This window comes from Melozone crissalis, unplaced genomic scaffold (genome assembly GCF_028551555.1).
Source record: "Melozone crissalis strain CALT ecotype California unplaced genomic scaffold, PUWL_Pcris_2 ptg000045l_1, whole genome shotgun sequence".
Classification (NCBI taxonomy): Eukaryota; Metazoa; Chordata; class Aves; order Passeriformes; family Passerellidae; genus Melozone; species Melozone crissalis.
The window spans coordinates 10,032,615-10,054,380 of NW_026535823.1; the positions used below are offsets into that span (position 1 = coordinate 10,032,615).

Sequence of the window (21,766 nt, forward strand, 5' to 3'; positions counted from 1 at the left end):
CACACAAAGGGTGGCTATAACCTGGGCCATGGGTTTCATTTCAGGAAGGGGTGAGGAGAGAGAAAACTGAGAAAGAATCTAATTCAAATAAGAAACCAACTCTTTTCACTGTTAGAGTGACAAATTCTATCCAGAGAGAGAAAGCTACCATCAGAGAATGCTTTCCTGGTGACCTGTGACAAATTCAGTGTTTTCCCCAGAAGTAGAATCCTGCTTATTTCACTGGCTGTACTTGTGCACAAGCCAAAGTGACTTGCCCTGGAATCCTGTCACTGCTGCCAGTCACAGCAGAATAGATTTGTTTCTTTAAACTGCCTGGTCTCCTCCTCCACCTTCAGAAAAAAAGCACTTAACAAGTATAAATGTGTGAATTCCTCAGAAGTCACTCCAAAGGGAAAAGAACAAACTGTTCTTCTCCCTCACAGATAAAAGCATCAGTTGGGCTTTACTGTATTTCCTTCCAAAATTAAACCTGTTTTTTTGGAATTTAGCATTTACAAATAAAATATTACTGGTCTCTGTGGACTTAGGTTAAAGGTACATGGGACCCTAATGACATATACATGCTCCTGAAACTAAATCCAGAAGTGGAAAAACAAATGGAAGTGGTTTCAACTGAAGTTGACACTACTCATGCTTTGAAAGCTGAATTGCTGCTCACAGACCATTTTGCTGAAATAGAAGAGTATACTCTCTTAGTGGGACAGTTCAAAATCACTACTTTCTCTAAAGCACTTTTTTTTTTTTTATTTGTCCTTAAGCAAGCCTTTTTTTATAAAAAGATTTTTTAAAATGGCCTTAGACAGTCTATTGGAAAACAGCAAATGTTTCCCTGTCCTTCCCAGGAAAGCAGTTGTATTCATTTTCTAGTAATCCAGTGTCTGGTAAACACTGCAACAGCTGCCAGGATGGGAAAGGAAGCGAAAGGAGAGTGAGTTGTACTGAACACTGATTTCATTCACGTGTTGATTTCAAATGAGGAGCAGGCAGGGAAGGGACTTCAAAGGTCTCTTAAGGGGAAAGTTTGTCAGAAATAAATACCCAGGATCCATGGTTACTGTTACAGGTAACACACTGATGGAGTAGCAAACAATGAGAAATGAGTGGCAAAGAACAGGGGTGGCAATCATGTATCATTTGGTGGCACTTGCAGCTTTAAGGTCATGATGAAACAAGGTCCTGAGAATCTTCATCCCACAATAGGGATAAAAAGGGAGCACAAAATGACATCATTAGTGCCAAGTCAGAACTTAAAGTTGAGTGCTCTCGAGACAAACACTATACTATGAAATCTTTCTTTGTACCTCATATGGATACACATATGGATAACAAAACTCTAGCTGGCTAACTAGTAAAACCAGAAAAAATTCTCAGTTACCTATACAGAGCAGGGTGGATTTCCATCTCATTCAACAGAATCTTCTTTTCATAAAAATTTAAATTCTGGCAGAGGTCAAATTGAAGCTATCATACAGCTTCTCATAAAGCTTAACAAGTGCACACAAAATAACCAAATGCAAGGGGAAGACATTTATCACGAATGTGGACATTCAGATGCAACTGGAAACATTCAAGAAACTGCAGAGAACAAGAACATGTAAGAGACAGAGAACTGTAACTTTTTAAATGACATCACCCATAGATTTAATACTGCTTGGAAGCTCTTCAAAGATGGCAGCATATCACAGAGATGGGAGTGCACAATCTCACTGCTTCCTCCTGCAGAGCAGGATGAGTCACTTAGCACAGCCAGAAACATCACTTGATTTTGAGCTTCTGAAATAACCTCTATGCCATACACCATGAAAGAAAAACAACAAATTAGCCATATTACCTGATAAACTAAGAAGTGGCAAAAGCACACCTGGACCTCTAAGTCACAGTACCTAATAAAAAGTAACATAAGAGCATCTCTTTCTTCTACACTTTTTATAGCTGTTCCACAATTCTTTCCTTTTCCCCAGACTACAGATCTCATTGAAGTTTCTGCTGCATTTAATTTCCCAGACATTGGAGCAGTACAAAATCAAGCAGTAACCCCTTTATGATAACTGCATCCCAGATACATTTTTATTCTTCACCCCTAAGTTAGACAGGGTTATCCCTCCTCTCCTAAGACCACAATGCTGTCCACAAGCCTTGGAAGGTGTGGGTCACAGGGAGCTACCCCTGACCTAACATCCATAAACTTGTACCATCTTAAGTCTGTTCTGCAACTGAACAGGGTGATCCTGCTTTCCACACATCCCTGCCCCTTCTTGGGGCTGTTGTCAGTCCCAGTGCCACTCATTCCCATCATACCACCACTTCAGCTGACCTCACCAGTACCTACTCCAGCAAAAAAGGGGGTCTCAAGCAGGCTTCCCCCCTCACCACTATGGATTTAGAGTAACATGTCATCTCAGGAAGTTGTGTTCCCATTGCATAGTTTCAAATAAGGCTGTATAAAGGCTGCTAACAGATAGATCTGTCCCACATCCTTTACAAGCCCCTCCAAACATAGGTCTCACAGGGTGAACACAGTAAAGCACATAACCTACCACAGAAAAATGTCTTCCACAAAATAAGCTCACTGATCCAGCTCATCCTTTTGGCAGGCAGGAGTCAAGGAAGAAGGAAACACAACAAACCCGCTCTGGTGACAGCCCACGGAATTAGATGTAACAGAAGTCATGGTCACCAGCACAATAAAGATTTAAACTGCTGTTCCAGGCACTTTTACTACTTCTTGCAGACATCTACAAAAAGGTAGATGCCTTCTCTTGACATCATTAAGACAATACTATACCCGTTATTATTCCTGACTTGTCCTCCCAAAAGAAGGAAAATACTGAAACAGATTAAAAAACCAATAAAAAGCAGGGATACCTGAGCACCCACAAGCTGCAGCAAGGCTGAGTTCACAGGAAGGAGCTCAATGTCTGTGTTGATAGTGGTCTGGTCAAAGGGACATGCCTTCCGGTGGAGCTTGTTGAGGCACATCTTGCAGACAGTGTGGCCACAGCCCAGGCTGATGGGCTTGCGGATGGTTTCGTCGAAAGTCTGTGTGCAAATCGGGCAGGAGAGAAAATCCGTCCATTGTGGAGCTTGTACAGGCATTGCTTCACCAGTTAATTGACAAGACAAAAATCTAAAGCACAGATTCCACTGGAATCAAAATTTTGCAAAAAAGTCTGTTTGGTTTTAAATATCTTCTGTAAGTACAGACAGTCTGCACATAGTGTGAAACATAACCTAGAAGAAAACAGAAACACAGAGTTAGCATTCTGTACCAGAACAGGCACGGGAGCTCCTTTGTGCTAGGGAAGCACCACTCCTTGAGGAGTAGCTGAATTAAATACAGGACTGAGTCATGACTTGCTTTAGTTCCAGCTAGTCTCTGGCTCTGGAAAAGCCAGTGTAAACCATTCCTGTGGTTACACAGTTTAAAATAAATCATGGAAGATAACTATCACATTGAAGTTGTAAGACTAATTAGCTTCTCGTTTTTATTTTCTCTCTTTAAAAATGAGCAAATAGACATCAACAAAATGTGAATAAAAAAGACAATTCCACTAATCCACTTTTGTACAATATCGACTGTACAAAATAATTAAATATTTAAATAATTTTATTAGACAAGGCTTCATCCAAAGCCTCTATCAGAAGCAACCTTTCTTCAGAGTCCAGCGGGCTCTGGATTGGCACCCAATGACTCCAGAAAGGTGTGAGCTGCCCAAGCCTCGGGGGGGACTGGAGGAATGGCTCAGGGTCAGTCAGACACTGTGCAATGCAGCTCTCACACCTCACTCAGTGACACTGTGTGCTGCTACTCCAGCACCTTCACACAGCCTCACATGTGCTGAGCTCTGTGGTAGCACATGGACCCATCCAGACACATCTCAGTCACCCTGGCAATCTGCATGCATTCCTGCTGGAATTGCACTGTCAACTTGCTCTCTGTTTGCCATCCAGCACCTCCAGCCTTCAAAAACTGGACGACCACTTCTAGCAGTCATTTATGATTGGATATTGTTCCTTAACTGTTCCTTTTGTGACCCCAATTTATATCATTCACTGTCTACATACAGATTACATTCACAGAGAAAGCAACACCTTTACTCTGTAGAGAAACCACACTGGAACTACAATAGAAGAAAAGCTGGGAGTTCTTTACTACTTATTGGCACTTGCAAATCAAATTACTAACAAGATCAAACATTACTCATTATAAGGGAATGGAAGACAAGATATTGCTTTGGGACAGGAAAAAGGCAGAACTCATATAAGTAGAAATGTACAAGAATAGATGGATCACATGACATGAAAAAACCATTATCAAAAAGAAAATTGGTAATTAGTTTCTGACGTCTGGCTTACTTTCACCAGTGGAATACTCATAAATAATTTTCTAAATCAAGGAGCAAAATGACAACAGAAATGCCATCCCAACCACCCATATTTATTAGTTTCTCTTTTCCACACACTACTGGCTTCAGTTTCAAACCAAGGACTGCACACTTACTTGCTAAGTGTCTGTTGTGACAGAAGCTCTGTCATAAGCAAAAGAAACTTTTTATCAAATCTTCTGCTTAAAAAATGTTTACAATTAAAATCTAAATTCTAAAGGCAAAGAGAGAAACTTTATATCAGGACCTGTGCAATTAGAGTCAAGGCATTTTAAAACAGAAAAAAATTTCTAATGCTAAAATAAAGACTGAAAAGCCTCTGCCACTTTTTTTCTGGAAAGAAACAGGCTTCTTTTTTTCAGAATTTAGTGCAATCTTGTCCACAGTTAACATTACTTTGCCAAGGTAAACAATGAAGTGTTACTTGTTAAGCTTTCAGCTGAGTTTCATCAAACACCTAACTTTAGCTCTAAAGCTACTGAAAAGGAGTTGTACTATGAACATGCCTCTGAGTCACTTCCAGCTCAGGATGCTTTATGATTCTAGGGGAAAAATAACTATTTCTCTTTTCAAAAGACAATATACAATGCCACACAGCCTCTGGTTCCCAGCAATAAGGAATCAATAAAAAAATCAGCATTACCCAGGCAGGGTGGCACAAGGAAGAGGTGGCACCATATGTGGTTAACCCTAAACCAGCATTGCACAACAAGATGTCAAGGTTGTTCAGGGTTCCCCCATGCAAAATACTTCTTTAATGGCAAATCAGCCATTTTCTCTCATCTTGTCAGCAAAGGCTCAAATCATTCTCATTACTAATGATCACCACAACCCAAATGAAATCTCCTATACTTTTGGGTTACTACACTGAGAGATTATATCCTAAAGCATTCAGCAAATTTATTTCCAAGCCTTCCCTGGCTACCTGCCCTCCTATATACTAAGTAAAAGTTGGTAACAAGCATTCAAGGTTTACTATCCTTTGTAAACCAAATCTGCAACAGAAATTACCCAGAAACTCTACAGAAATCCTTCTGCAAAGAGCAGCACACAGCCTGGTAAATCTACTGTATGTATGGCTGTGCTATGAAATATCCTTTGGGGATCAAAATTTAAGAGCTGAATCATAGTTCTTCCTTTTGACCACACTGCTATTAGAATATCTAACAACAATTTCCCAGACTTCTCTGCAATTCAGAAACAAACTGAGCAGTCTACTTAAATTATTAGCTAAGCACTCAGGAAAAGAAGTTTTCGATTAGCTGAGGAGATTTAAAACCAGAAGCTAACATGAAGCTGTACCATCAAGTCTAGAAAGCAGATGTGAGCATGGAGACACAACTATCCCAAGCTGTGAACTGGAAAGAAGGAGTTGAATGCAACTTTAATGTTAGTAAACTAATTCAAAAACCCCAGTGAACAGAGCCATGTTGTTGCTACCTGTACCTCTGGCATAATGAAATAGGTCATATTTATTTACAAATTCAACAGTTGAAAGAGAAGTTTGGGGAGTCTGGAGATGAAGGGACTAATTAGTGGCATCCATGATCCTGTGCCAAGACAGGTCTCCAAAGGCTGGGGAACGAGGGAAGCAAAGCTGGTACATAAGCACAGCTCTGAGAGACTCTACAGTGTCTGAGCCTGTGTCCTGGTGCCTAAGTGCCAAAAGAAGGCCACTGACAATAGCACACAGAGCTGTGAGAAACCTCAGAAAGCCATCTACTCCAGCACAGTGTAGCTGCTGCACCAGATGGCTGACTGGGGGGATGCAGCCAACCTTCTCCCCAGAGAGAGAACAGCTGTTGGAACAACGAGCCCTGATCCCACACAGGACAGCAATGGCATCCTGGGGACTGAGCATTCACAAGCACCAAAGCAAGTCCTGGTGGTGGCACAGCTTTCCACATGTATGGCCCTGCTTCCCCCAGATCAACCCTCACACAAGGGAGCAGAGCCAAGCACTGAGACAGATACAATGTAAATCTCTTCCAGGCACAAAGCTCACAGATGTAGAGAGGTGAAGCTGCTGAAGATACTGTGCCTTGTATCAAGGTCTGTGACTCACTGTGACGTTAGAAATAACTGGGAAAAAACAGTCTCTAACTTCAAAGAGCTGCTTTGAATAGGAGACATTACAAATGGCAATTAAACAGTGGAAATAAGACAGTTTCACTACCACTGTCTGCTATTGGAACCATCACCACTATAGAAAGAGAACATTTTGAACATGTGCAGCAGGAAAAGTATATTCACTTTTATAGTATAATGCTTTTTAAAAAAATGTTTATATTCAGCATTATACCAGAGGTAAGCAAATAATAAAGAATGTAAAAAATTACAAAAGACATAATTATTTAAATAGCCCACCTCTCCATAATATTACATTTTTAACCCACACTCAAATCACTAAGTATTTCACACACAATAGCTTCTAACACTGTAAAATGTATCTCCATACACATACCTTTGTGCATGATTAAAGAAAAGAGATAGGTCAAACCCAAGAAAGCAAAAAACTAAAAAGTTTAAAACTAAAAAATTACACTTTTTTGTCTTCCATAAATTGGAAGCCAAAAAGGTGTAATTAAGAATGAAGATGCCCCAAGGCAGAGTTTGAATCCTACACTGAAACTGATTTTGTTATTTCTGAGTTTGAAAATATAAAGTACCTGCATGCAAGTCTCATCCTCCTGTTTACCCCTGCATAAGCTGTTTTACCCACATCTAGAACCACCTGGAAACATTTCTCCTCTCTTCTGGGCCTCCCAGCCCCCAAGAAATCCTTGAAATTCCATCCTTCAACCCAGCCTGGAAATGTCACGCTGTAATCAGATCAGTGACCTGTCTCCTCTGGGACCCTGCCAGTGCTTTAGGGAAAGACCTGATTATTCCATAAACCCCTGGAACAACCACTTCCTCCTCACTCTGCAGGACAATGCAGAGGCTGATGTAGCCTCATGTCCAAGCTGTGTTATGTCTGTGGCAACCAGAGTCTTCCACATGTCCTCTGCAGATTCAACTGTGGACAAAAGACGTTTGTAACATGCAGAACAGTCTGTACCAACACGCACTGGCATCAAGTTCCACACACAATGACACACAGGCAAACTGCTCTGCTTTCAGTGTGAACTCGGTGCACTCTGAGGGAGCCCTTTGGTGCAGGCTCCAAGCACACCCCAAATTCCCTCACAAACATGTTATTTGGAGGCAGCATGCTCTTGCATGGACCCATCACATGCTGTTTCATCACAGCCGAGCTGGCACTGCTCTGTCCCACAGCAGCCCTCACTAAGTCATGGCACACTTTAAGCACATGACTCAGCATACCTAAGGGGCACCCTTGGCTCAGCTCCTGCCAATTCAGTACACAGAGCTCCTAAGAGCATTACTCCCTCCCGAGTTTTACGCATTCCCACAGCATTTCATTACCCAAACAGCATCATCACCTCAACCAAAATTCAGTTAAGCTGAAGCTGCTTCATTTCTGCTGAGTATTACTCCTGGCTAAACTTCCTGTCGCAGTTACCAGCGAGCACAAGTAAAGCCCATTTAGTGCTAAGCTTAACACTACAGCAGCTCCTCATGGCCAAAACAAACTCAGGCTTGCCAACCGATACAACTCTTGAGTAACCATTATTTACTCTAATAAAGAAAACACCATTGCATTAATTCTTTTAAAGACTCTTACTCCTTGATAATAACTTACACTTTTCTGAGAAAAAGAAACTTTTCTGAGAAAAAGTAACCACTTCTCTCTTCTGTGAGACTGGTCCTGTGCTACATTAACTACTTCAAAACCTCTGACACTTCGAAATTAAAAATAAATCAATAACCTAAATTAGATTAACAGACAACAGTAAAGCAATTCCTAACTCATTAGGATTACCAGATACCCATAGTACAATTCTAGCCAGCAGCTGAACCTCCTCCATTCCTGTCAAATTTTTGCCGGTGTTTCACAAAACCTTTTTGTTTTCTACTCCAGTGTGCTCACTGGAATAAACAGTATTTCTGAGGGCACTTAAGTAGTAGTTTTCTTCTTTTCCCTGAGGAAATACTTTAAAAAGTCCTGAACATCATTTTAGGGAAAAACTAACCTGACAACCTGTGGGAAGACCTGACCAGCTAAAAGTAATGTGTTTTTTTTTTTACAAGCACCCTGCACTGCCAACTTCACGGTTCACAGAAAAGGGTAAATTACATTAGCTATGTTTTCCATATCCAGTTCCACAGAAAAACCTCTGAGAAATTTTCAAGAGAGAGGGAAAGTCCTGACCAGAGAAGAGAAGGCAGAAGAAAAAAAGTTTCTTACCTGTGCCTGGGAAGCTCCATGAACAACACATCCCATAAGGCCAGAAGAGTAAATGGGACAGATTCAGGGGTTTTTTCCCCTTCCTGTTTGCTCTCTCGAGCTCCCCAGCAAACTCTGCAGGCAGCAAGGGCCCGACTTCCTCATTCCTGCTCGGCGCATGCGCGCTGCCGGCACCACCCAGCACTGCCCAGAGCACAGGGCCCAGCTGAGAAATCCCCACCCAGCCACAACCCGCACCTCTGTACGTAATGCACATTCCGGCCCTTCCTGCAAAGCCCTAGCTGGCGTTAGCAGCGGGGTAATGAAGCTCTTGAAAAAAGAAGCAAAGATAACATCACTAACATCGTCAAAACCATGTCCCAGAGTAACCGAAGCTCAGCTAGATCGGATTCAAGATCTACTTTCTCTTCTCCTCAGTAATTTTTGACTGCGAAAACACAGGGAGAAATTTATGCAATATCAGACAAATAGCTCTCACTTGGTAGAGTCAGTGAAGTACCTTATGAAAATGGGGCCAGTTAAGGACAAGATGTTACTCCTTATCTGAAGCTTCCTGCCTAGCAATAACACAAGGAAAACAAGAAAATCAAACCATCAACATCACAACTCTACCATAGTACCTCCCCAACAGAAGCTCTGAAAGCAATTTACAATGATTTAAGCTTCCCAACATCCTGTGAGGCAAGACCTCATGTCTTCCTACAGGAAAAAAAACTGTTGAATGAAGTTATTTATATGGTGTTTAACAGGAAAAACATGGAATGAAACATGATATATTTCATTTTCTTGACCCCTATTCTCACCCAACCACCATTAGGGTCATGAACATTAAAAGACAATATGTGTAGACAAAATTTAAGTGTTCTTGCTCATGCTCTCCAAAATATAAAACCTGCATGTGAATAAAATCATAATTTTTCAGGGAAGATATACAGAACCAGCTTCATAATTTCTGGTTAATATTATACATCCCATACATCTTATTTAAAAGAGGAAATAACATACACACCTATTTATATTTATATTTGTATATATTAATACCTATGTATTATACACAATATGTATATTATGTATACATATTATCTATAATACATAGGTATTTTCATATATATATAAAATATATAATGTATTAGATATATGTTTTATATATAAAACATATATCTTTATATATAAATATATATTGTTTTACATATGTTTATATAGAAATATAAATACATACACATACATATGCATATATATACATAATGCCTATCTATCTATAATATGTATATCTATATCTAAATAGCAAAATGGTTTTATGATCTACCACCTAGAAAGATTTTTTCTACCAATAGATGATAAAGTCTAGGGAGTTAATAGCAGACAACAGCTCTATAACATGTTCCTTTCACTTCAAATTACGAGTTCTTGTATTTGTCAATGAAAACTCTAACAGGAACACAATGATTAAACCAATATTTTAAAAATCAAGAAAAAACCAAACAGATTAACAGAAGAAAGGCAGAAGGCATTTCAAAAATCCACAGTAGTTATCAGGACAGGGACTTGAGTACAACGGGTCAAATCCTCAGGAGCTCTCAACCCTGCTGCCAAGGAGGCAAGCTAACAATTCGCTTTCCCCAAAGAAGACAAATATTTTAAAAAGCCATGACAAGGATAAAGAGGACAAGCTTGTAGAAGTCTTCAGATTCAAGGGTACAGACAGATACTACCCCTCAGTGTCAGCTAGAGAAGTCACTCTTTCCTTCCCATTCCTTCCTGAGATATTCCAGCTGGACTGGTTGCATAGTTGTCCAAGCTGAAGTTTTAAATAGATCTTTATTAATAAACACAGGTAGGCAGAAACGTGGGTGGACAGCAGTTACACAACCAATACCTCATTTTAACTAAAACAAGGCAACAAATCAGCCACACAAACAGCTTGTCTAACACAGCCCCAAGTAGTGGACTTGAGGAGGAGAAAGCAATTGAAGGGAGTTGTGTTCTGGATCACCAAGACCAGAATTGTTCTTTTCCATGCAGGAACAACCTACAGTTACCTGACAACTACTACTACAGGCATCTGGCAGATGCAAATGAGAAGCTGAGGAAAGGAGAGGGGAAGATCTTGGTGCCACTACAATGCCTTTATCCTTCCGTAGTCATGAATCATTGAGAAGACCAAGACTCAATGAAAAAGGACGCATTAAAGAAAGCAATCTAACAAAAAGGTACAAAGTACTGCTTTGATGTGACATTACAGCTACAATAACACTACAACTGCAACGTCAAACAACGAGACAGAAAGGCAGACTTATAGGGTGGCTGGAGATACTGGTTCAAAAAGCCCTCTAACCTACAATACAACCTTTAATAATTATCCCCCACCCCCTGCACCTCAGCAAACTTCTATAAGAATACTGTCTACTGTCTCCAAAAGGAAAAAATCCAGATATTTTTCTTTTTTTTGTAGTGAAATGTGAAAATATTACTGAAACTTTTTATTTTACAAACTTACAAGGCAAGAATCAAGCAATAGTCTCAACTTCCTCCCCACCTCCTTCCCCTTATGTCCAAGTGCTGGCATTACACTTGTTACTATCCTATTTATTTGTTTTCAAAAACTGGCAGACTTAAAAAAAACAGGCCTTATATCTGACAAAAATTCCAGGTGCAATAGTAAGGAAATGCTGAAGTATACTGTAAGAGCAGTGTTAAGTGAATAGAAATGCTACTGCCCAGCATAGGCCATAAAAGGCTTCTACTTTGTTATTGAAAGTGTAAAATGGAAATGTAAAATCCCATTTTATGAAGAACTCCACAGGTATTAAGCAACCATTCTCAGTGTCCACCTGAAAACTTAAGTCTCAGGATTTCTTTATAGTGTTTTCTTCTTGCTTCTCATTTCTCTGATTGGGAGGTGACTTTTCTTGCAACTTAGTAGATGTCATCTTTGTTTTAAAAATAGATGCCAAATAACTTCATGTTAATAACATACAATAACTGCTGTTTACATAACTGCTCTCTAATAAAGCTTCAGATATTCTACTTACTTTCAAAGCAATTTATTTTGGAAGACTGCATTCAAACATTAAAAAATCTTTTAATAACAGCAGAAAGTCAAGAGCAGTGAAAACTAATCAATTTTTTAACAAAACTACCAATGTAGTTGCTTGCCTGCCTGTTTAATGTACAAGTTCATTTTAAACATCACCATCACAAGAAGGGCTATTTTTTTCTGTTACATACAAAGCCACCCCTAGACTACTGAGATGTTGTTTCAAAAGGCAAAGGAGCACCTCATTTTTGTGGCACGTATATTTTAACATGGTGGGAGTTCAGAGAGACAAAGTATATTTTTTCACCCTCTGATCCTTATTGTATTTCTATCCATTACACTGTTCTCTCAAAGATTTTGATACAGTTACTGAACTATATCAGTTTCAATAAATCAGCTTCTTTACTTCAGGCACCTGCTCAGTCCAGCATGTGATATCATTTCTGCATTATGATGAAATGGTATGGCACCATCAGCTTCAGAGAAAAGATGCCCATTTACAAACAATGTGCACAGCAGAACGCTTTTGTGCCCACCACAACAAAGCAGTTTTTGTTAAAACCTTGAGGCAGGCAGCCTGAGGAATTGCTAACAGAAGATAATCCAGGTTTTCCTCATCTCTCTCCCATATCAGTCAAGTCTAGCTGCTAAGAGAATTGTTAAACATTAATTAAATGAGTGCCCTTGTGGCCAAGAAGGCCAATGGTATTCTGGGATGCAACAGGAAGAGCACTGCCAGCTCTCTCAGGGCTGATCCTACCCCTGCTGCCCAGGTCTGGGCTCCTCAGGGCAGGAGAGAGCTGGAGCTCCTGGAGCAGGCCCAGAGGAGGCTGAGGAGGTGAGGAAGGGCGTGGAGCAGCTCTCTCGAGGGACCTGTGGCTGTTCAGCCTCCAGAGCAGACCCAGCTGAGAGGGGCTCTCATCCCCCTGTGTCCCTGTCTACAGGGAGGGCTCGGAGCAAGGACCAGGCTCTGCTCCCTGGGGCCCAGCAGTGGGACAAGAGACCATGGGCAGGAATGGATGCCCAAGAAGTTCCACCATGATGGAGAGGTTCTTTCCTGTGCAGTGACCGAGCACTGGAACAGAGACCAGAGAGGCTGTGGGGTCTCTCACTGAGGATATTCCAGACCTATCGGGACACAATCCTGTGCCATGTGCTCTGGAATGACCCTGCTTGAGCAGAGAGGGGGGACCCAATGCCCCACTGTGATCCCTTCCAACCTGATCAACTCTGACTCTCTGAAAATACCCCAGCTGTAAACAAAGAGCAAATCACAGCCACTCCCTACAAACATGATACTTCAAATGAGATTTAGCCCAGCAGCAACACAAGGTAAACTTTCTGAAAAAACTAATATGTGTTAATCACCTTAGCCTTGTGAGGATCCAAACATCCAGACTCATATTTGCATTCTACAACCAAGGTAGACAGATACTGAACTTTACCTATTTAGCATTTCCAGTGCATTTTCAGACATAGGCTTAGAGCAGGGCCTAGGCTACTTCACAGAAATACTCTCCATGCCCATGCTTCATCTCTGTTAAGGATCTAAGCCCATCCAAGTCAAATTCTCTTCCTTCTCACATTTGCTCCTAAAAGGTTCCAAAAGATGTTTCAGATCTCTTAAATGGTTAAGAAGTCCTGGAAACAAGGGAAAAAATGTGGGAAGCACAGAAGAAGGAACTTCAAGGCAGACACTTTTAGCATCAGCAGACTTGTCAAGCTCTTAGGTGTAGTTTCATAAGCAGCTTATTTGGGACAACCAGGGCAACACAGACTTTTTATGTATTTCTTCATTAATGGAAGGCATCTTGAAAGTACAGCCTAAATTCTAACTAGCTACCTAAATGTAATTCAGCAGTCCTAACAATAAGGCTACACTCACAGGTTGGAATGATGACAGTAGGCAAAGTGGAATATGAGCAATAACTTGTGGAATTGTTACTTTATACTAGATCCACACCAAAATTACCTAATTTCAAAAATAGGGCTAGATTTAAGCAATGCTTAATGGTGCAAGTTATGCAAATTCAGTCAAAGCCATCCTTTCAGCTCATTGCAGTACTGTCCAGAGAATGCTCTAGCAGCCCGTAACTCACATCACCTTACTGGCCCTAGAACCTAGCTGCAAATAGGAAGCAATTGTAAATGCTACAACAGTTGATACAAAAATAGCTTACAGGGCCCAAACAAAACCAGACATACTTCTTTGTTGAGTCCTGTAATAGCTTCACTTGCAAAAATAGCAGGAATATTACTCATCTGTGAAACTCATGTTTGTTATCTTATTCTACCTGTTTTCATGACAGAGACTGCAATTGTGTTTTAATAACACAACCTAATCTACACTACAGCTCTGGAGTCACCCAAGGTCAAGAGGCAGCTGTGGCAGAAATGGCACAGAGCCCGGAGAATTTCAGCTCTCTTGTTAACAATTGCATAAATAAAAAATTAGCTAGTCAACACACTATACAAGATTTTCTCCACATCTCTAAGAGATCTGATGTAAAAATCCAAACACTATGCAGCACTGACAAGCCTGCTCAAGACTTTTAGGCAGTGTTAAGTTACCATTCACACAGAGCTTAAAGTCTTTAAGTAGCAGCAGGAGAGGTCACACAACTGTTGCTAAAAAGCAGGTTAATTCAGGTACGTCTGACTCAGAATGTAATTGAGCCTCACTTGCTTTAAATGATACTGGCAGCCGGTGATTCAATTTGTAGCACTGCTAAAAAAAGCAGTTCCAGAGGCCAAAAATAGCCTGGGGCAAGGTACTCCTTTTGATTTAGACTTTTCAGGCAACCTTCAATTACATGAAAAAAATCCCATCCTTAAATATTTTGCAGCCTTTGTGTCAGTCTCACCTTTTAGATTTATAAAAATAGAATCTTTTCTTTGCAGCTTGACAACATCATTAAAAGTTGTGTTAGTTTAACACAAGCTGGCTTTTAGTGGGGGTGGAGGAAGCCACAGAGGTTGCTTCTGAAATAGAAGCTCCTTGAAATTTCTACCATGTCCAGCAGAGCCAATCCCTAAAGGCTCTGACATGGACATATTGGCTGGCCCAAAGAGGGAAGTTAGCAACGCCTCTGTGACGACATAGTCAAAAAGAACAAAGGGAACTCAATTCCTCTTCTGCCTCTCTGAGGGGTGGTGAGAAGGGCCACTGGGCCCCTTCCAGCTGGCCATCGGGGCCCTGCTGCTGGGGGGATCATCCTGGCACCACGAGCAGCCAGAGTCAAACCCACATGGCCGGGGCCAGCGGCGGGAGCAGCCGCTCAGCCAGGACCGCGTGGTCAGAATCAGCCCAGCGCCACACGGCCGCTGCCATTTTGGCTTGGATCACAATGGACTGGGATCACAATGAACCTGACTTGCTCAGCTGCTTTCAGCCAGCCATGCTGCGAGCAGAAGGGCAGGAGAGGCAGCAGCTTTTCCTTTTTGGCGCCCCATACGAGGAGAGGCGCTGAGCGGAGCCAGCGGCCGGCGCTCGCACCGGGCTGGCAGGGACCACATGACCATGGAGAGCAATTCCCAATGCTCTCCCTGGACAGAGTCAACCTTTGAGCACTGCAGAACTCCATAAAAACTTTACAGTTGATAGAACTTGATAACAAAGGAACCTACGGACACCAACTCTTTTCAGAGCCAGAAAAAGGAGAAGGGGAAGATGTGAGGAGAACAACATGGCGATACTAAGGTCGGTGAAAAGGAGGGAGGTGGAGGGGGAGGTGCTCCAGGCATGGGAGCTGAGATTCTTCTGCAAGCCATGGTGAGAATTATAACACCACAGTTTCCCTGTAATTCATGAAGTGCATGGAGAAGATACAGAACTCACCCACAGTCTGTGGAAAAAAAAGGTGCTCACACCAGAGTGTGTGGATGCTGAAAAGCTGTAATCTAAGAGAAACTTGAAGAGAGACAGAGAGAACCCTTGCTTCCAGAGACAGAGGAAGAAGAGCCTTGCTTTTATACTGGAACAGCTCATCCTTAAACACTACATCCCACAAACTAAATGGCCCATGAAAACCAGTTATGGGAAGACTGCTTTGCCCATGGGAGAGACTCCCTTTGCAGCACATTGGGCAGGACTGCTGCTAAGGAAAATCAGAAGCATGTTTGAGAAGTTCACAGAGAATGGACTCCCATGGGAAGGACCCCCCAGCATAACAGAAGAGACTCCTTCCCCTAAACAAACTAAAGAAAAGGTTTTAGAACTGACAAATTGACTATTAACTCCATGTTTTGTCTCCTTGCACTGTCAATGATGGAAAAAGCTGCAGGTGAAGGTGTTCTAAAGCTTTTACTTCTCATTATCGTCTTTTAATTCTGTTAATAAATTTTTCTTTATACTTTTTAATTTTTGAGCCTGTTTTGCCCTTAGAGTGTTTTCTCCTAATCCTTATCTCACCCCATGAGCCTTTTAGTTGTTCTTTCCCCTTCTTCTGCTCAACTATAGAGAGGAGAAAAAGTGAATAGTTTCTTTTGGGTGGTTTTTTTTGTGGGTACCTGGCTTCTAGCCAGTGTTAAACCCATGACAAAATTACCCACCGTTTTAGTGAGTGGTAACAAAAGGCTCAATTCTCAGGGTTTCCATTAAACACCTACTCTTAAACCAGTAACAAACATTTCAGGCTTAACCACAAAAATGAAAGCTGTTGCCTTACATTTTTTGATAGAGCAAACAACATAAGATAGTCATGTGTAAGAGAAAAAAACCCAACCCCCAACATGTCAATGATCTTCCCATCAGTAATGGATAAGAGGTTTATTTATTTTTTGCAGAAGCCTGAATTCAACTGGGAAAAAGAATATCCTACATCCTCTCATAAAGAGATTTTGAATTATGACCCTAGTTATAGAAGTTTAAAGTTACCTACCTTGAAAATCATTCAATCAAGAAGGCAAAATGCAATAATCCTGGGAGTAATCTACTAAAAATCCAGTGCCAACTTGATGAATTTTGCTGCTTATGACTTGTAAAAACAGTTCTGCTCCAAATAGGGAATGCTGTCTTTTAAAAGAAAGTCCTCTTACTGCTTCCTTGCATGAGACTTATTCTAAATGGAGCAATCCACAAAGAATTTTTCTCATTCCCAGTCTTCAAAGATATATTTATGTCTAAAAACATATTACAACTACATTATTGCAGTATCAGCAACCAGAAGGATGTAAAATAAAGAATACATGGGATAGTTTGTGAAATTATATCTCACAAATTACTGCTAGAGCTGTGTTACTAAAAAGTACACAGATCTCCACAGCATGCTGAACCAGCTTAACTTTTTAAAAGCAAAGGGTAAACTTGCACTAGTGACCTTTATTCACAGAAATTTAGACTTCACTCAAGGAAAACTAAGATACTGGACTAGATAAGGCTTATCTAGTCCAATATCTTAAGATAAGACTGAAATAGGCTCAGAAAGACAATAACAGTAGCTGCAAAATCAAGCAACTCTGTACTTCATTTGGGTGGTTTAGCTTCCATTAACCATCTCCCTGAAGCAGTGACAGCTCACCATGAGATGTTAACAGGCACTGTCCCAGACTGCCATGAGACACAAGGGATTGAGCATTTACACACCCTGACTGCAGAGCTACCTTGTCCAGCACCTTGGGAGTACAGAGTACACCTGGTCAGTGTTTTACAGTTATGGCACACATGAACTACTCAGAAAGAGCCTTCCATGTTTCAAATTTCCTGGTTGTAACAGTCCTAAAAATAGAACTCAGCTGCCCATTGCACCAGTGTTGCTGCAGTCCAAGCCATGACAAATGACAAGCCAGCCATGTACAGCAAGTATTTGCATGATTTGATAATTTAAATTTCCTCTGGTTTGTGCTGTGTAAGCCTGGTTAAACAGCAGATATCCAAATATATGGTAAGGCACAGGAAAGGAAAACTAGGCATTGAAACTCTTACCACCCATGCAGTTTCTTTACACATATTCCTGTTTTCAGCCACTTGCTGTTTTTGGAATACAAGCAATGACAGTATGCTAAAACCTAATGACAATTCAAGAGAGAAAATTCTAAAAATGGGTAAGCCAGAGGCAGCTGTAATAGCACTAGTGTATCCCTCATAACTGCACTGGGAATTATTCAGCATGCAAAACCTTACAAGAACAAAGTATTTAAATGTGTTTATTAGCATACTGGAGTCACTGGATTTCCATAGGCTTACTGTCCATTTTTATTCTGTAATGATAACTCACATAACAGCTTGTCACATCAACATCACTGACTATTCCCACTTCTCAAAAGCTCCAAAAGTTTCTGAAATTACATTAATGAATTATCAGATGTGCTTGAAGGAAAGGATTGCTGTCACTCATTTCCCCATCCTAAAGGCTCCCAATTACTGTCATATAAACTGGTAAATAAGCAAGGGCTTTTCCCCCTTTTGTCCTCTCCTGGGGAAGAACAAGCCACATTTTTATTAATCAGGTGAATGAATACCTATATTACTCACAGGAAGACACTGTAGAAGGTTGGGGTTTTTTTTTTCCAATTGAGATTTTAGTTCAAATATACCTGTGACTGTTTTAATACCTGGTGAGTAATCCTGACTCCACACCCCTTTCCTCTCCTGTAGTGCCTGATGTGACAGCCACATCATCACATCCTCAAATGCCAATACAAGGATTTCTGTGGAAGCCTTTCCTCCTGGTATGTCCTGAAGTCACCCACACCATGGCCAAGCTTCAACTTGACAGAGCTCAAGTTCTGTTCTCAACGGGTCTAGTGAATCTAAAAACTCACATAAAAACTGCTGTGAGCACAGAATTCTCCTGAGAAACACACCCACAGACATCCCCACCCCGCCCCTGAGTGCTATTTTGTTAGAAACATTTGACTGAAAAGTTCCACTGAGAAAGGAGTGACCAGAAAAGCCTACTATAGATCTCTGTTTGCTGAAATCATGCCAATCCTCAGGTTTACAGAAAATCAGGCAGGAAATATTGCATTTCTATGAATTGCAGTGCAGACATTGACACTTAGGTTATTCTGCCTTAACTGAAAAATTTCCAACACTCCTGGTAAAGGAATGAATGCTAAAAAAAGCCTGAAAGTTACTTGCCAGTGTTGATGCCACCTTATTAGTCCTATTGGTATTTTTTCCTTTTTGCAAATGCTATACAAATGAGAAAGAACATCATGCATTAAGGACAGATGAAAATTTTGCCAAGTTTCCCCCAACTAAGAATATATTCTGCAAAAATCACACTGCTCAGAGAGAAGATAAGACTTAAGTCTAGTAATAACTAGAGAAAATGGGTAAGTTTAGTACAAGTATAACTTAAGGAATTTATTTTGATTTGCAACCAACTGGGCTGTGCCTTTTTGCTTCCCTGTTAAGGTGCTTGAGGGCTTTGTGCACAGCCTTTTACTTTAATATTTTAATAAAAATTAAAAGTATCTGGCATTCCAGCAGAAATGTATGCCACCAGTAAAATGCTAAGCAGCATCACTGAAGGGAAAACCAAAAAGCTCAGTGTCCCAATGCATTTTGGCACGAGTTAGAACTAAGTTATTCCACATCCCTCCACTCTCACACTGTTATCAACAGGGAACCTCTTCTAAAAAAAGAGATGGATGACTTAGAGGGCTTCCAAACACAGCCAACCCTTACTTTGAGCACTTTTTCGGTGTACTGAAATTATTCATGTCCCCGAAGATTCTTAACACAAATGCATCCTCAAATGGAATAAAATGTTCAGGACACAAAACCAGATGGAATCAATGTGAGATGTCTTCAAACCAAGAACTGGTTTTGTAAAAACTACAAAACAGTGGATAAGCAGCATCAAAAGGTAGCATGAAAGAGGTATATTCAGCTAGCAGGATTTAATACAGCACACAAGTACAGGAAACTAAAATCCACACACAGGTTAGCAAGTCGAGAAGACAATCCTGCTGGCTCACATCTCCTCGGTAGAATCTGACAATAGCTGGCAACAAACAGTTACATTTTAAATAGTCTGGTCTACTCCAAACAACCACAGTTTCAGCAATTCTCACTGCCCTGAATAACATTTTCTTTCCACTGTTATGATTCACTTACAAAGAAGTTACAGTGTCAATCTTCTATCCATAAGGCCTGGTTTAAACAAGAAGACTAAAATTCAAATTGACTGTAAGTTTTTCAGCACTAATAAAGCCTCCTTTTTAATTAATTCTACAGGAGGCCTTCCAACACAATTAAATGGCAGAATGACTCATAAAACAGGAAGGACAGCCTGAGTGCCTTTGGCTTAACTAACCCAGTCCATCTCATCAGGCCAGTTCAGCCTAACTTATGTTTATCTTTCTTCATGTCTCCTTGCAAATTTAACAATGCTCCCTAACTTCTCATCAGTTCCAGAGGAAGCAGTGATGTTTCAACAGTCCTCAGTAATCTCTAAGAACATAGAGCACCAAAGGTTGCTCCATTATCCAAACCACCTATCCTGCAACTCTGAACTATAAAGCAATGGAACTCAGAGGCAAAAAGCCATCTCTGTTACCTGCATTAGCTGGCTGAATTGATGAGTGGCTCAAAGCAGAACAAAGTTAAATGAAAAAAAAAAAAGAAGAAAAATAGACAACACCAGAGAATGAAAGATCTTGAAAGAGAACAGGAGAGGTAAAGATAACCATGCAGCCAGGAGAAAAAAATCCTACAAAGAAAACAGAGCATTTTAGCAAGCAAAGAGAAAAAGACTCCTTAGAGAAAAGTTATTTCAAGTCTAGAAAGGTACATTAGAGTGCTATTTCCTTTGCCATTGCTTTACTAATTTATGAGACTTTGCCCTGTTCTCATCTATTTTTGATCCAAAATCCACATCCCCTCAAAGCAAGCAAGACCAAGAATTACTGTCCTTCAGAGCTGCTAAATAAGAGCAAGCCATTTTCCAGCTTCCAAAACTCTGGATTTCGTCTACCCATACAATAATTAACAACAATGCAGGAGCTAGTGACAATTTCTGTATGATGATAAACAGCTAATTATCTAGATCTTTGCAACGTGATGAATTAGTCCTGTTTACATTAGGGGACTGGTGATTTGGTATGAAGCCCCTCAGACACATGCAGAACCAACTTCCCAGACACTGTGGTCAACAATTGTTCCAGCAGAGCTCAAGAAATACATGTGCAACATCATACATAGCTGTGAAGATTTTTCATTTGTAGAGGGTTGAGGCTGAGATTTGTTTCACAATTCCTGCTCTTCCTTCCATACATCCATTGTAAAGCAGGACAGCATGTTGCTTGCTATTTCCTATCTCCTCAAACCACCCCAATCTGTGGCACAAAACCCAAGCTTGATTTTTGTACAATGAAACAGGGATTTTAAATTGTGACACACCACAGACAGAGATGATTGCTTCAGTGGACTCACAAGCAGATGTTTCAAGATTTCATTAGCATAATGTTCACTTATAAAGGCAGGGAAATTTTTTCTACCAAGCCTCCCAGAGAAGAGCTTATATCAGAAAGGTGAGCTTTAATTATCATTAGGCCTGCATAACTGCCAGAATCATTAATGGTCATAAAATAATGTTTATGCAACATGCCACAATTCAGGAATGCCACATAGGCTAATCAAATTCACTTTCTACAATTTACTTTACAATTTGGTCTCCATTAATTTCAAGGTCTCTCCTTCAGCTCTTATATCTTAGCGGAGAATTGAAAAAAAAAACAAAAACCCAGAGGACAAAACACTTTATCTTGCTGTACTGTGAGTAGCTGGATAATGAAATCCTAACAGTTCCATTTATTGGTACAGTTCTAACATCAAATAGCACCTCAAGGACCTCCATTCTAAAGTGGTAACAAAAGGAATGGAGGTGAAGGAGAACAAACTGAAAGAACGTGACAGAAAAAGTAAGTCAACAGTAAAAGTTTTATTTCAGTCACTTTCCAAGGGCATTTATATTACACAGGGACTGTAGTAAGACAGGGAGAAGTTCCTAATTCAAACACAATTGCTACAGAAAGTGAAGAGTGCCAAGCCATTATGAGTAAATGGAGAAAGTTAAAGGC

General features: G+C 40.6%; 1 protein-coding gene across 1 annotated transcript in view; it reads right to left on the reverse strand.

Moving 5' to 3' along the window:
- RC3H1 (ring finger and CCCH-type domains 1) overlaps nt 1-21,766 on the reverse strand; it is a 73,628-nt gene that overhangs the window by 46,671 nt on the left and 5,191 nt on the right. Inside the window, 1 exon segment of the mRNA XM_054285591.1 lies at nt 2,869-3,234. Coding sequence (XP_054141566.1) covers nt 2,869-3,099 — 231 coding nt within the window. The 5' untranslated portion in view covers nt 3,100-3,234.